Below are 15,070 nucleotides of genomic sequence, written 5' to 3' on the forward strand. Positions count from 1 at the left end.
AAACACCCTTGACAATATATTCTCAGGAAGCAGTACATGCTCACATTCTCATGAGGCTCATGCAACAGTTCTCCACCACCCAAAAAAAAGATGCTTGACATCTGCCTGATCTGCTGCATTTGGGCTGCAGGTAGGACAACATTTTAATTTTAATTCAAGTAGGAAACAAAATAATGTTTATATTGGGTTTTGGGAGAATACAGAATACAAATTTGGAGCCAAAAAACCAAGTGTGATCTCATTTTTCTGACCGTTCTACCTCTTTCTTGTAAAATAAAACAAAAACAAAACACTTTCTTAAAGTGTTTCTGTTTTGTGCCTCCTCAAAGAGTGAAAGAAAGGCGGTTATCTTCAAAATCAGGAAATCCTACAATGGAGTCAGTGTAACGGTTCTAGCACAGACAAAGCCACAAAGATTCGCTTTAGTTCTGGCGTTTTCATCTTACACTAAAGTTTATTTTCCCAAAGATCATCAAAGAAAACAAAATGATTGAAAATGTATTTGTGTTAAAGTGAATCAGTTGTTTTTAAAATGTTTCCTGACTTTTTTTAAATTATTCTAATTCTTATAAGTAGGGGAGTAGCGCTTTGTTTTGCCAACAATTCGATTCATATCATAAGTTGTGGTTGTTCATCCGATTATTGATTTATTTTTGACGATCCGCAAAAAAAAACAATTAAGCAAGAATTAATGCCAAATCCATTCACATTTTAATTTCCTAAAGTTCAGCCCACTGTTATTTTTTTTTTTTTTTATAACAGAACATTAGACCACATGCTATGGTCACATGTTTACACACACTGGAATAAATGATTTATTTTATTTTGAAATAGTTTTATAAAAGTAAAGATCAATTCGATTAACAGCTTGCCTCAGACGGATGGATCCGGTTCGATTGTTGGAGTATAAATCAATTCATTGACTCATCGTTACACCCCTACTTATACGTAGGTAACTCTTGCTTCAAAGAAGGAGGTAAAAAGAGACCGTCGACGGTAACTACAGCCATACATATCAGTCTGAAAACCCTCAGTTAAGAGTCCTTGCAGAGTTGAAGTCTGTGTAAAAATCTTGAAAGATGTGTAAAAGTTTCAAATGAGCTGCTGTTTTCCTGAAAGGTTCAGAATAACTGGGTTTGTAAAGGGTTCTATTGAAAACCAATCCTGACCTATAATTTCAGACTTTCATCATTAAAATAACCTTTAACTTTTTTTTGGGGCCTCAACTAATTTGACTAATTCGGTTTGGATGAAGCTAAATTCTGGGCTTTACACGCGCATTTAAGAAAAACACCGATTGTAAGTTCTTGTCTTCCACCATAACGGTGTTCACACTGAAGGAGCAGGGTGGGGCTTCCTCTTCTGTTTTTTTACTGTTTACTAGCTCATGTCCGCAACCTACAGCTGGAAGAGTCTTGGTGCAAAATGCCAAAGCGGTAACGTTCTCGCAAATCTTGTTCCAATATTTTTTTTTTTTCACAGCTCTATTCTGAGAATTGAAAGAATCATTTTGGCCGGACACAAAACCACAACTGTAAAATGTCTCTGTAATGATTGATTTATCAAACGGTTGGCAGTTCGGTGAATTAAAAGCGATGCCATCTAGTCGTCCCTACCAAATCTGAGTTCCTCATTGGTCAAAGGTCACCGGATTTAACTTTCAACAAGAACTCACTGGATGCCAGTTTTGTACGTAGAGCTGGAAAATCATTGTGGAAAAATGCTTAGCTGTGAGTTAACGTGAAAGTTTTGAACGAGGAAGCCCAAAACGCGCGTTGATGTGGGTTTACATTGACCTTTCTTTGGAAGCGGTCACCTGAAAGCAGGTTGCCAAGGGCGGTGTAAACAAAGCTTACATAGCCTATATCATGCCTTTCCTCAAGCCTTTCAGAGTAAACTTCATCCATATATGATCATATATTACCGTCGGCACACTAAAAAGGAAACATGTTATTTTTGCAAGTACATTTATCTACCCGGAATTAAGACAAATGCATACCCGAGGCCGTGTGGGTGCCGCTCATTTCATGACATCAACCTAAAGCTTCAGCAGCATGTCTGCGTTTCTCCCAACAAAGTCCCAGTTCACCATTTAAAAAATAAACTTTGTGTTTTTGTGAACATTAAACCATTCATTTATACATAATTGTAGCTTTTGAGTATTTACAATATTTAAAAGCAGCAAATTTAATTATTGTAAATAATTAAATAGGACTTAAACCTGTCCCCCAGCCAGGACTTGAACCTGGCTGAGGGACCTGGAACAAAATCACCAAAGGGGGTCCTTTCTGTTTGGAATTCGCCAGTTCTCCGAAACGCATGCGTGGCTTCTTCCCACCGTCCCATACATCTCTAAACTGTCCCTCGGTGTGATGCGAGTGTGTATGGGTATGTTATTGTGGCCCTGCGACAGACTGGCGACCTGTCCAGGGTGCACCCTGCCTTCACCCACGAGCGGCTGTCTTAGGCTGCGGCTGCCCTGTGACCCTAAAAAGGGAGAAAGAAAAAAAAACAGGTTTCGAAACTGAATGACTGATTAAATTCGTATCTACATCTATAAATAACAAATCTACCTTCTTTTAGACACCGAGAAGGAGGGTTTAAGGACAGGGATGTCCAGTTAGCTTAGTCTGTTTAGTTTGGCAGTCAGAGATTGGATTTTATGTTTTTGTGCAATTATCAGTGTGCAGCCCATTAAGACAACTGTGTTGCGATATTGGACAATATAAATAAAATTGAATTGATTTTTGACAGCTGCATATGCAGAAGATCCTTTCAAAATAAAATACTCTCAAATAAAGCCTTCATGGTGCAAAGTTGTGCTTGAAGACAAACACCAAGAATCTGCACAACACTTTACAATTCAACCAACTCCTCAGACAAACATATCCCACTTCTTCTACCTAATACCCACCTTTTCAAATTAAGAGCTTTTTATTAAGTCGTTGGAATTATTTACTTCACCTTTTCCTATGTAGAGATTTCTTTCTCCATGTTTTCCAGTAATGCCGTTTTTTAGTCCCTATAACTTGAATGTCTCGTCTTTAAACAACTGTTTCTATGTCTTCCTGGTTTGTGTGACATTAATTAATTTCATTTTGATTCCACAGAAAAACTAGAAATAATTAACTTTTTGTGTTCGTTTTTGTCAGCATAGATTATAGATTAAAGAAAACTTGCCACTGATTTTTTTTAAACATATAAAGGTTCAAATCATACTTGTCATAGTCAAATCAAACATTTACCTTTTTTTTTTAGTTGCAGTCTTCCCGGGTTCTTTGGCTTTCAACATTGGAACAAAAAATCCCAAAGTCTTTTCTGGAGAGAAGAATGATTTTTTTGGATATAAAGTGCTTCAGATGAAATCAGCTGAGAAGATGGGGTATGTTTTTATTTGCTGAAAACTTTCAGCAAGCCCTTTTTTAATGATCGCTTATGGTTTAACTAGACAAACTACTCACAATAAATTTGGGATATTGCTTTTCTGATGTGGTATGAATTTAAATCAAATGCATGAAAGCTACTTTTGATATTACTAATGAGAAGAAACTGCATTTTTAGTAGTTTGAGATTTATTACCCAAAAAATTAAGACACTATTGAAGATAGCCCCAAGTAACAGAAACTGACCATGTCAAAAGAGGGTTTTCCAGCATTTGCTTCAATAACAGCTTGACAGGGACGTGTCCTGTTCCTCACTAACCTCATGATGTTGCTCTGAGGCGTTCCACTCTTCCACAAGTTCTGCCAGGTCACTTGGAGGTGAGGTGAGGTCAGATCATCCGGTCTCTGCTTCAGTTGGTCCCAGGCCTGCTCTATGGGGTTCAGGTAAATGGAAAATTGCGTATACTTGTAGAGCGCTTTTCTTCAAAGGCCCAAAGCACTTTACAGTCCCATACACACATTCACCCATTCACTCACACTGGTGGCGGCTCCGCTGCCGAACACTGGCACCAACCTTCCACCAGAGGCAAGGTGGGGTTCAGTGTCTTGCCCAAGGACACTTCGACACATGGAGGGGCAAGGCGGTAATCTAACCCGCAATCTTCCAATCGGAGGTCGACCGCCCTACCACTGTACCACGGCCGCCCGTCTGAGGTCATTGCTGGCTAGACCATATGAGACACTCTCAGTTCCAGGTGTCCAACTGTGACTATTCTGGCACCATGTGGTGGAGCATTATCATCCATGATTGGAAGTTGGGGGTGAGCTGGTGGGATTGGGGGACAATGATGTTCCTGAGGTAAGAACGTGCACTGACTGGACCATCAACAATAACCAAATGGGTTTTAGTCTGACTGGTGATGCCTGACTGTACCACCTTCTCCACCAAAGCCAACTCTAGAAACCATGTTGACCTTGGCATGTTGGTCACCTCGCCTTCTCCAGCAGCACTGACAACCATCATTTCTGTGCAAAGTGACCCAACACTCATCGGTGAACTGCACAGTAGACCATTGCTGCTCTGGTCACATGGTCTTTTGGCCCCTCAAAACATTCACTGTGACGTATTGGTGTCAGTGGAGCCACCTGTAACAGTCGTCTGGCATTCCAGTCAAAGCCTCTGAGTCAAATGGTTTGTCTGGGAACCCTAGTACCCCTAACATCTGGTAAACGGGCCTGCAGCTGTGTGGCGTTTGGTAAACCATCATGGTGATGGTCTGTCAATGGTGGGGCTCCACTTCTGGGTCTGCCAGTAGTTCTGTGTCTTGATGCAAGGGTGCTGATGATACATTGAGACTCACCAAGTTCACCTAAAACATCTGACTGTCTACTACCAACCAGAAGGCACACACAATGTTGTGCCTTCATGGTTGAATGATGAACTTGGAATGACTTGCTGCCAAAATCAGCTTTTTATACCCACAGCATCTTGGCATTGATGTCACATTGAAAAGTGTTTTTTTGTTTTTAAGAGTATCGTGGTTTTGGCCCCGATAGGTAAGACACACTGTACACAATGAGACTAAGATGTGGAAAACAGAAAACACGGTGTTTCTTTCACCCTAATATCATTACCTCTGTATCCTGAAAATCTGTGAAGTGAAACACTGTGTTTACAACATTCCCCAAGTTTCTCTGCAATATCCCTAAATTATTGTGAGTATTGTAAGTTTTACGTCATGTGGCTAATATATGTAACCATATGTACTTTCCTTAACCTGATAGCTTAACTGTGATCCACAGAATTATTATCACGGCACCTCTGAGCTTAAACGGATCTGGGAAAATATGCAAATACAGCCACGAAGGAAAGCCAAGTTGCCAGACTTCAGAGGGTATGAACCTCTAACACTCTCAATCCCCGTAATCAAATAAATAAAACAAAAATACTTAAATAAAATGTAAATAGGGAGCATTTGATGAATGTGACTACAAAGCTTTTTTTTCTAAATTTGTTCTGTCCAACAGCTGAGCAAACAGATGAGAGCTGAATGTCTCTTGTGTTGGACATTTTACTTTTACAATAGGGGTTATGAATCTTCTGAATCTTCTGACACATGAGGTGTATATTTGTACAAACCCCTTTTGTATTTGAGGCTAAACTTTATTTATAAATGTAGCCAACCACAAAGCTTGTTGATTACTTCAATTTTACTTTGACAGAGTTTCCGGAATCAAACACGACTGTGATCAAGCACTTGGGTTTGTCAATAGCTGCTAAACCCAATGGATCCGAGTTCACAGTAAGAGCTCCTCACATTCTGAGGGATCTTTAGGGGACATTCCAACTGGATTTCTCTTTCATCTTCTGTTTTAGGTGTGCAGTCCAAGTGTTGTCCATGAATGCTATGGGAACTCCTACCTCAACAGTTGGTGTTTTAGCATGAAAGATAATCTTTCCTCCATTTTTAAACCAGGTTTCCAAGGTGACAGAATTGGAAATGACGTAGTCTGTCCTGTCCATGTTTGCTCTGCTCTAAATCAAATGTGCTAAACCACATTTTTTTTTCCAGAGTGTACCAAGAATAAAGTAGACCTGGTCTTTCTGTTTGACGGCTCACGCAGCATGACTGAACAAGACTTTGAAAAAAACAAAGATTTCATTGAGAGTATAATGAAAAGTTTACCCAACACAACAATCAAGGTCAGTAAAGCGCCGCAACATTTACAGATTAGTTTACATCAGTCACATTGTTATCATCAGTAATGTGGATGTTTTATTACTCGTGCTTCAGTTTGCAGCAGTTCAGTTCTCCACCACCTTCAGGACAGTTTTTGACTTCAATGACCACGCCGCAGGGAGAGCTATGGAGAAACTGAAGAAGGAAAAGCACATGATGGCACTCACCAACACATATGAAGCCCTTCAGTTTATCTTGTGAGTAACTTCACAGCTAGTGAGAGAGCTGTTCAAACTTGATATTGTTGTGAAGTGAAAGCTACACAAAGCTTTCTGTGTGACGAGTGTCACTGATGTTGGTTCCAGAACCAACCTGTTTGAAAACAAATCAGCGGGTGCCACCCCTAATGCAACTCAAGTTCTGGTTCTCATCACGGACGGAGATCCCAGTGATCCTCACAAGAAAGCAAGTCTTAAAACATATGAGGAGAAGAACATCATTCGGTTTGTCATCGGGGTAAGTTATAAATAAAAAAATAGAAACGTGTGTTTGTTGAATTAGTGGAGAAGCTGTTTGCTAAAATTTGTAGGAAACATCAACAGTCTAGTAAATGTGTGAGATTTATTGTCCTGAAGATATCAAATGTCTGACCCATTATGGTGTTTTGGCAAAGTTATCATTTCAGTTTTTTGGTTTAAGGTAAAAATTGACAGCATGGAGAAAATTAAACCCATTGCTTCAGAGCCAAAGGACAAAAATGTTTTTAAAATTGAGGACTATCAGGGCCTTGATGGGATTTTAAAAAACTTCCAAAATAAGATCTTCAACATGGAAGGTAGTTTTTTTTTCATTTTCTTTTTTTATACCTTTTCTTCAAGTTTGTATCTGATCTTCCATCCTCCATCAGTAAGTAGTAAGTAACCCGGCGTGATCTTTTTCAGGGTCCAAAGCTGCTCTGGCAGGAGACTTAACTAATGAAATGTCTCAGAGTGGATTCAGTGCTGCCTATTACAGGGTGAGTGATGCTAAATACTACCAGCACTTTTTAATGATTCCAAGAAAACATCAATGTGGACATATTTAGCATAAAAGGGCATGAAATAATTTTTCCAAAAGGTAAAAAAAATGCCTAAGCAACCCACCCGTGTCGTCAACTACAAGAGGCAGAAAATAAAACACTTTACCATCAGATATTTGATAATGGTTTCGGTAAATCCTGTAAATGTAATGTTGTATGTTGCACAGTTTATTAGCAATGCTACCATCGTTACTAGATTAGCATAAAAGATTCATATCTAAACAGAAAGCCTGCTGGCTTGACACCAACACCCACATCACCATAACGACAATCAAAACAAAATGATACTTGTCAAGAACAGATTTGTAAAACCACATAGAAACCAAATTCAATCACCAAAAATCCTATATCAAGCATTTTCACGATTCATGACTTCATACATTTTTGCATTTTAATTAATATTTGATATAAAATAGATTTAATAGAACAATAACTGATGGTGCACCTGTTAGGACTGGGGTGCCTGGCCAATGCCACTTATCATCTTTTCTTTCCATCCATTCACATTAAAAGTGTAACCTGTCCAACAACCAGAAAACATTTATCCTCACATTTCCCAGACATTTTTATCTAAACCTACAGTACTTTATGATCACTCGTTACAACTGGAGGCAAAGTGGAGTAAAAATGTCTTGATTAAGAAACAATAACTATCCAACCTGGGATGAGAGGTTTGTGTTCTAAGTGGGCTTTACCATTGACAGGACACCCTGGTCCTGGGCTCAGTGGGATCAAACAGCTGGCGTGGTTCTCTGGAAGAGCGTCATCATCAACATGAAAAACAGATTTTAGATTCATACATGGAAATGGACTCCTACATGGGTAAACTTTCCACATTCTGCTTAGTTAACATGTGCCTGTTTGAAATTATCTTTAATGTTTAATATCAGTCTATCTTGGTGGTCAATAATTAGGATTCAGCTTATCCACTGGAGAGAGGAATGGAGTTCCTCTGTATTTCTCAGGCGCTCCCCGGTTTCAGCACACTGGACAGGTTGTGGTTTTCAATCGAACTGGAGGACAATGGATGGTACAGCAGAGACTAGAGGGGAGCGAGGTAACTCCATAAAATTATACCTACTGGAATTCAAATTGAGAAGGTAAAATTACTTGTGCTCGGCAAATGACTTGATGCTGCTTGGAAAGTTTTCTGAAAAAAAAAAAGTTCACTCACTTTCATGATTACTAAGAGGAAACCACTGAACTTCCTGGCAACACCACAAACCTGAGCATTAACAGAAAACTTCAGAAAGCACTTCAATTGCCTAAAGCACCACTAATACAGACATTATATTCCTCAGGTTGGTTCCTATTTTGGCGCGGAGCTCTGCACTGTAGATATTGATTTGGATGATAGCACTGACTTTCTGTTGGTGGGAGCTCCAATGTTATACCAGCCTCTACAAAAGACAGAGGGAAAAGTCTATGTCTACACTCTGACTGATCAGGTGGGTCATCGTGAGACTGAAAGGGTCAGCATTATTGACACACTGATTTTGAAACAGAGGACATTTGTTTCCTGTAGTTGCAACTGGAAATGAAGCTGAATGTGACGGCTCCATCCATGGGGAGATTTGGCTCCACCCTAGCAAGTCTCGCTGATCTGAACGGAGATGGACTCAGAGACGTAGCAGTTGGCGCCCCTCTGGAAGACGATAACCATGGAGCCGTGTACATATATCTCGGAGATCGAAAAAGTGGGATACGCCACACCTTCAGCCAGGTGACAAAAAGACTGAGTCTGAAACATCTACTTAAGCAAATGGATCAATGTGATCAATTTTGTTTCAATCCTCGATTTTAGTTTAATCTTCAGGGGACAAACACAAACAAATTCAGAGAAAAGTTTGAAGGGGATGCAACAGAAATTCAGCAAAAAATGTCCAATTTCAAGATCCAGCCAAGACAACTGAACTGTTAATGTTTTTGAAAAATCACATTGATACAATCTCAGCTGCAAACTAGCACTTCATAAATCAACTAAACTGAATTGATAAGAGGCCTTGCGATGCACAGCGAACAGCCCAGGGTACCTCACCCTTCATCAGCTGTGTTGGAACCAGCATTTCTGTGACCCACTATAAAAAGAATGCAGGTTTAGACAATGGATAGATGTCTGGAATTGAAAACATTAAGGTATGTTCAATGTGAAACTAAAAGATTCGAGACGAACTGGCTCCTAGGTGGATTTAACGCAAAGACCATGGGCTCCTGCTTAGGTTTCCAGCAGGACTCATTATTTCCTCAGTCTATAGCAGAGACTCCCCCCTGGTGTGAAAGGTCTGTAATGCCCCTCCAGCGCTCACAATACTTCCTAGTTCAATTGCCCGTAACCTGCTTCTATAGATGCAAAGCAAAACTAATCTCTACTCTAATCTCTGCCTTTCCCAAATTACAGATTTCCACATCCTAAATCTGTAGTTTTATTCTCAAATGAGCAACGTGTTTTTAGGACAGACAAAATCGGAATCAAAGATATGAATTATCACTTTTAAAACAAGCAGGAAAGCAGTTTTTAAAAAAGCTATTTAAACTGTTTAATAACAAGCCCTTACTACATTTTATGTAAAAAATGTCATAAATATGAAAAAGGTTCTCTTCATGTTTCAGAGAATCAGTGGAAAGAATTTTCAACCTGCAATGAAGCTGTTTGGGCTAGCCATTGATGGACATGGAGACCTTGGAAATGATGGGCTTCCAGACATTGTGGTTGGATCACAGGGAGCTGCTGTTGTTTTAAGGTATGCCTATAGTGAACTCTGTATGCGATTCCTGCATGCATGGTTTTTTAGAGTTAATACTTGATCATTAACTTTTTTGTAAAGATAAATTTAATTAGTTTTTTTTTAAAACATTTTTCTTGTTAGACATCAAACTAGCATCACAGCTGATCATTAGGAATGTTGAGGAAACAATCCTCCAGACAGACAGTGTGACACTTGGATTTCTTAGAAAAATAACACTAAATTGACAATCATGGTCAAAGTGCTCAGTGTGCTATGTGTGTGTGTACTAAATGTAAAAGTACCAAGGTGTCTATTGGTCAAACTTTTTGATATCAGCCATTTAAGTTAGCGTTCTCTGATACATCCCATATAGTGGCTTGCCCTCCCATACATCCTATAGTTCACAAGTCCTCAGCCTCTTTCCCTGCGGCTAGCATACAGTCTTTAGTTGCTGGTATGTTTAGTGAAGAGCTTTCCTGTCGAAACATCGTGGTCTGTAACTCTTCCTTTGGCCATAATTATTAATCCTGCAAGATATCTGATAACTACCAGGGCATACCAGTTCATTGCTCTGGTCTTGTTCCTGCCTGTGAGCTGGCTTCTCTGGACTTGCCTTACTCGTTGGAGGTACTTGGTGGTCGCATCTTTTCTTGTTGCTTGTTCCAGGTTGCCAAATGCCTGTGGTATCCCATGGTACTTGTAATTGTCCTCAATATCTGCTATTTTTCCTTCTAACAGTGAGATTCCTTCTGTGTAATCTACCTAGGCTCTCTTTGACATCCTCCAATGGCATTTTTCAAGCTCGAATGACATCCCAATGTCAGTACTGTAGACCCTCACTCTTAGTGTATGGCGTTATATCATCCATGTAGAGGAAACTTATTCCTGAGTCAGTATCCGTAGCCAGTCTAGTTAACCATTTGGCTCAGAACTATGCAGAACTCAGTGGGGACAGAGCATCTCCTGGTATATGTCACATTTCATGGACATCAAAAGTGGTTTTTCACAACCTCATTGAGTTTATTATGAAGGATTTTAGAAACCTGTTGATGTTGTACAGCTCCAAGCATTCAGCGATCCATGTGTATGGCATTAAGTCATAGGCTTTCTTGTAATCAATTCGGGCAATGCCCAGGTTGGTAAGTCATGACTTGCAGTCTTCAGTGGCTGTTCTGTCAACAAGGATTTGGTCTTTGACTCCTCTGGTATCTCCACCAAAGCTCTTCTGTTCTACTCATGTGCCCAATTGTCTTGGTTGCAATGATGCATAAGGGATCCTTCTGGATCAGGATTGTTCCCCCTTCCGTTAGCCATTCGGGGCTAGTTCCATCTTTTGGCAGCTGTTTCATTTGTGTTGCCAGGCGCTCATGCAATGCAATGAGTTGAGCCAGCCTTTAACCAGTGGGTGTGTATCATGTCAGGGCTCAGTGCTGTCCAGTTTTTCATGCGTGTGATCACAAGATTCTGTTCTCAGATGTTCATCCCTCAGAAAGACAAGTTCTGGTTGGGAGTTTGATACAGCCCCTACGCTGGCCTGGTGTTCTGGTTCTTCTATTTGAGTTGTACCTCTTCAATCTGAAATTGTGAAATTAGTTGCCATTTGTGGATTTTGGAACGTTACGCTACCAGTTGCTTTGCAGTAAACTTTGTGGATTTCAAAGCAAACCGTTTCCATATGTAATCTCATCAGGATTATTTGAGTAATTGCATTCCAACAGAACCAACACACTGGATTATGTTATTGTTTATTATCCCCCAGGGAATTGAATCCTGATATCCTATGTGCCATACATACATTTTTTCATATTTTTTATTTTCTTTATGTTCCAATCAATCTATGCACCGTAGATGTTTTGTCTTGTTTTTTTTTTTGTTGTTGTGATTGCTTGACATAAACTAATTGAACAATTTTCCTTCATGGGATGTGTTCCAGCTCCAAGCCAGTCTATAATGTTGCAGCTTCTGTGTCATTCCATCCTGAAATGATAAGTATCGAGAAAATCGATTGCGTGAGCCATGCCCATGAAGTTCTGCCCATGGTTAATCTAACGACGTGTTTTGAGTTGAAAGAGGCAACAAAGAGCGTAACAGGTAGAAGAACCAGACTCATAAATGAAATATATTTTTAAAAATGGATGGCTGATAATATGATTTTGGGACCTTCTGTATGTATTTGTAGAAAAAGCTAACTCCGCCATAAGAATCCTGTACATGCTCAGCATAGATTTAATGAGACAAACCCATCGAGGATTCTTCAACCCAACTGATAAGAAAACCAAGAGTCTTCACATGCACTGCAACTTAACCACACAAGTGACGTGTTTCAACCATTCAGCCTACATGCCGGTATGCCACTTCATAAAATACTGCCTTTCAAACTTTATCAGGTATGTCCACACTGGTTTAAACTCCTCTTTTTGTCTGCAGAAATGTGTAAAAGACACTCTATCCCCTATCAGCGTTAAGTTAAGCTTCTCCCAGCCTGATAATGACAACGCAAGTGCTGTCCTAAACGTGGACAGTAAGAAGGATTCCATTTTTGAGGTGTGTACTCTGAAAAATGTTGTAGTTGGTAAGGGGGGGGGGTCATGCCTTAAAAAAGCTAAAAAGCATACATTCTTCAAAAGATGTTGGAACAAGTGGGGTAATGTTAAGCCAGGTCGGATTAATTTTCTTATTCTAACCTTGAATTTTTACTGACAACAATCCAACAAAACATTGAGCAAAATTAAAAGTATAACAACTATGTAAAGTTTTTTTTTTAAACTTATGTCATGAATTATTGTAGTTTTTTTTCTTTCTAAAGAACTTCCAAAACTTAAATAAACTCCTGCTTGGGCACTAATCCCATTTTTACTTTTTTTGTAAGTGATAGATCAGGGAAAAAGTTGCATTTGTGTGTTTCTTCACCTCACTAGAATAAACACTAATTATAATCAGAAACATTCATCCATTTTGAGACATTTAATCATCCTGGTTAACAGCAGTGTTGACTGGTGTCCATCTCCAGTGTTGATATTCTTTCGACTACCATAACTCATTTATGCAATGTATTTCCAGAGGGTTCTGAAGTGGAGAAAAGTCACCTTGCGCTGATATACAACACTTTATAGTAGTGAAGTGCTCACGCAATCAAGACAAATTAGCCAAACTTGACACAGAGAAAAGCAACTTTGCACCAGAATCGCCTGATTCACATTGACTACATTAACAGTCAAAGAGTTATAGCATGTCAAGAGCGTGTGTTATTCAGGTATCGCCTGTGAAATCTCTGGTGTTAAAGGGTTATGATTAGGCTTGTGGCAGGAATAAGTTGAACAAAATTAATAGTGTTTTTCTTTTTTTAACAGATTCCATTTGAGAAACAATGCAAGAAGAATGACACTTGCATTGCAGAATTGGAAGTTGATTTCAACTTCATGTAAGTATATTCAACATACACGGAACAGCCATTCTGCCACTGTCTCTGACTAGATGCTCTTTGAATCTACAAGGACGCCAACGCTGTTGGTGTCCGACCAGAGTTACTTCAACGTTTCCATAGTACTGGTCAATAAAGGGGACGACTCGTACAACACCAGCCTCACTGTGCTCCACTCTCCTGGCCTTTCCTTTTCCAGTATGAATGTCACAAAGGTGATTCAAACTTTCTGTCTATGAACAGGGTCATTCTTAAGAGTTTTTGGCAGCAGCATTGATCCATCAAAAAAACTGTCACAAATATATATGTAAAGGGTTTGAACTCAGCCTTTTTCTTTCCTTTAAAAGGCCACAAGACAAACTTTGTATGAGTGCTATGATCTGAAAGAAGTGCTTGACAGAACTCAGTGTGGCATCAGCCGTCCTGTGTACCGCAGCGGCTCCAAGGTGAGTTCCGATAGGCATGTTGACACCATTCCTAAAACGAGTCAAAACTAGCTGTTTCTCCAGTGTGTTTGATTCGGGCTTGTTTAGGGCTAACATCAGCATCTCTTGTTTCCATCAAGGCAACATTCCAGTCGTCTTTCCATGTCATTAAGGATATTGATTGGAATGACACAATGACAATGACCGTCTTTGGCAAAAGGTATGCACGTGAGCTAATACATTTCGGTTCATTGCCAAAGTGTTTTCTGTAATTGAGACAACTGTGTGTCCATAGTGATAACACAAACTCCAGCACGATTGATTCTGTGACCAAAACCATTAAGGTACAATATGAAATCAGGATGGTGATCGCAGTGTAAGTTTTCCTTTTCTTATCAACTGTTTAAATTAGGGGTGAAACAATCAATTGATCATTTGATGAATTGATTTATCCAACCAGATCAATCTGTCTGCGGCAAGGTGTGATTCAAATCAAACTATTCCATTATAAAACTGTTTCAAAATGAAATAAATGTATTATTATGGATATGGCAAAATAGCATTTGAATTGAGGTGCGGTAGGTTTTATTTTACTTTAACGTAAAAATGACCAAGTGACATGGACTGTAATGATGAACATTTTTTTCTGCCATCACAGCGAACAATACACACATGATGACGGCAGAAAATTATCAACCATCATTCCAGTTCAACGTGTGGAAACTCTTTGAATTTAGCAAAGACATGTGGCCATGCAGTGTGGTAGAATGTTCTAATAATATTCCGTTTGGATTATTTAATTTGAAAAAACAGTGGGCTGAACTTTATGAAATGTGAATGGATTTGCCATTAATTCTTGTTTACTTGTTTGTTTTTACGCCTATTAAATTTACACTTCATTGTTTTGAAGAAATACAAAGAATCTGCAAAACTTTACCTGCACTGTTCAGTAGCCAGGTATTTATCTCTGAGTCACACTGTTTGAATTTTGGGCAAAAGATGTCCTGGATCCATTTTAGGTAAGAGAATCGGATTGAACCAATATCGACAATGAATCGTATAAATCAAACCCAAATTACAATATGAATAGAATAGTTAGTGAAATTGATCGTTACACCCCTAGTTTAAATATTTCACAAAATTTCACAAACACAGATCCTGTAAGTTATTGAATGTTTACAAAAGAATTTTGTTTAACCGAGTCTTCTTTCATAGGAAAGAGGAGAGTGTCACCTACCTGAACTTCACAACAGAGGATACAAAACCCAAAAAAATGGTCATTACTTACCAGGTGAGACACCAGCAGCATCCTTCCCTCTGAAGGCCATGTCACATAGCCACAATGTACATTTTGCA

At 39.3% G+C, this 15,070-nt stretch overlaps 1 protein-coding gene across 1 annotated transcript in view; it reads left to right on the forward strand.

Annotated features, from left to right (window-relative positions):
* The window catches only part of LOC101154755 (integrin alpha-L-like), a 19,548-nt gene continuing 4,478 nt past the window's right edge, over positions 1-15,070 (forward strand). The window contains exons 1-24 of the mRNA XM_023954550.1: positions 1-130; positions 3,259-3,382; positions 5,187-5,278; positions 5,607-5,686; positions 5,761-5,869; positions 5,957-6,087; positions 6,179-6,321; positions 6,430-6,580; positions 6,764-6,899; positions 7,006-7,079; positions 7,847-7,964; positions 8,057-8,199; positions 8,444-8,590; positions 8,668-8,865; positions 9,753-9,883; positions 11,802-11,959; positions 12,048-12,214; positions 12,296-12,412; positions 13,219-13,289; positions 13,363-13,504; positions 13,637-13,735; positions 13,855-13,934; positions 14,010-14,090; positions 14,930-15,005. Coding sequence (XP_023810318.1) covers positions 91-130; positions 3,259-3,382; positions 5,187-5,278; positions 5,607-5,686; positions 5,761-5,869; positions 5,957-6,087; positions 6,179-6,321; positions 6,430-6,580; positions 6,764-6,899; positions 7,006-7,079; positions 7,847-7,964; positions 8,057-8,199; positions 8,444-8,590; positions 8,668-8,865; positions 9,753-9,883; positions 11,802-11,959; positions 12,048-12,214; positions 12,296-12,412; positions 13,219-13,289; positions 13,363-13,504; positions 13,637-13,735; positions 13,855-13,934; positions 14,010-14,090; positions 14,930-15,005 — 2,808 coding nt within the window. The 5' untranslated portion in view covers positions 1-90. The remainder of the gene's footprint in view (positions 131-3,258; positions 3,383-5,186; positions 5,279-5,606; positions 5,687-5,760; positions 5,870-5,956; positions 6,088-6,178; positions 6,322-6,429; positions 6,581-6,763; positions 6,900-7,005; positions 7,080-7,846; positions 7,965-8,056; positions 8,200-8,443; positions 8,591-8,667; positions 8,866-9,752; positions 9,884-11,801; positions 11,960-12,047; positions 12,215-12,295; positions 12,413-13,218; positions 13,290-13,362; positions 13,505-13,636; positions 13,736-13,854; positions 13,935-14,009; positions 14,091-14,929; positions 15,006-15,070) is intronic.

This window comes from Oryzias latipes, chromosome 1 (assembly GCF_002234675.1).
Source record: "Oryzias latipes chromosome 1, ASM223467v1".
Taxonomy (NCBI): domain Eukaryota; kingdom Metazoa; phylum Chordata; class Actinopteri; order Beloniformes; family Adrianichthyidae; genus Oryzias; species Oryzias latipes.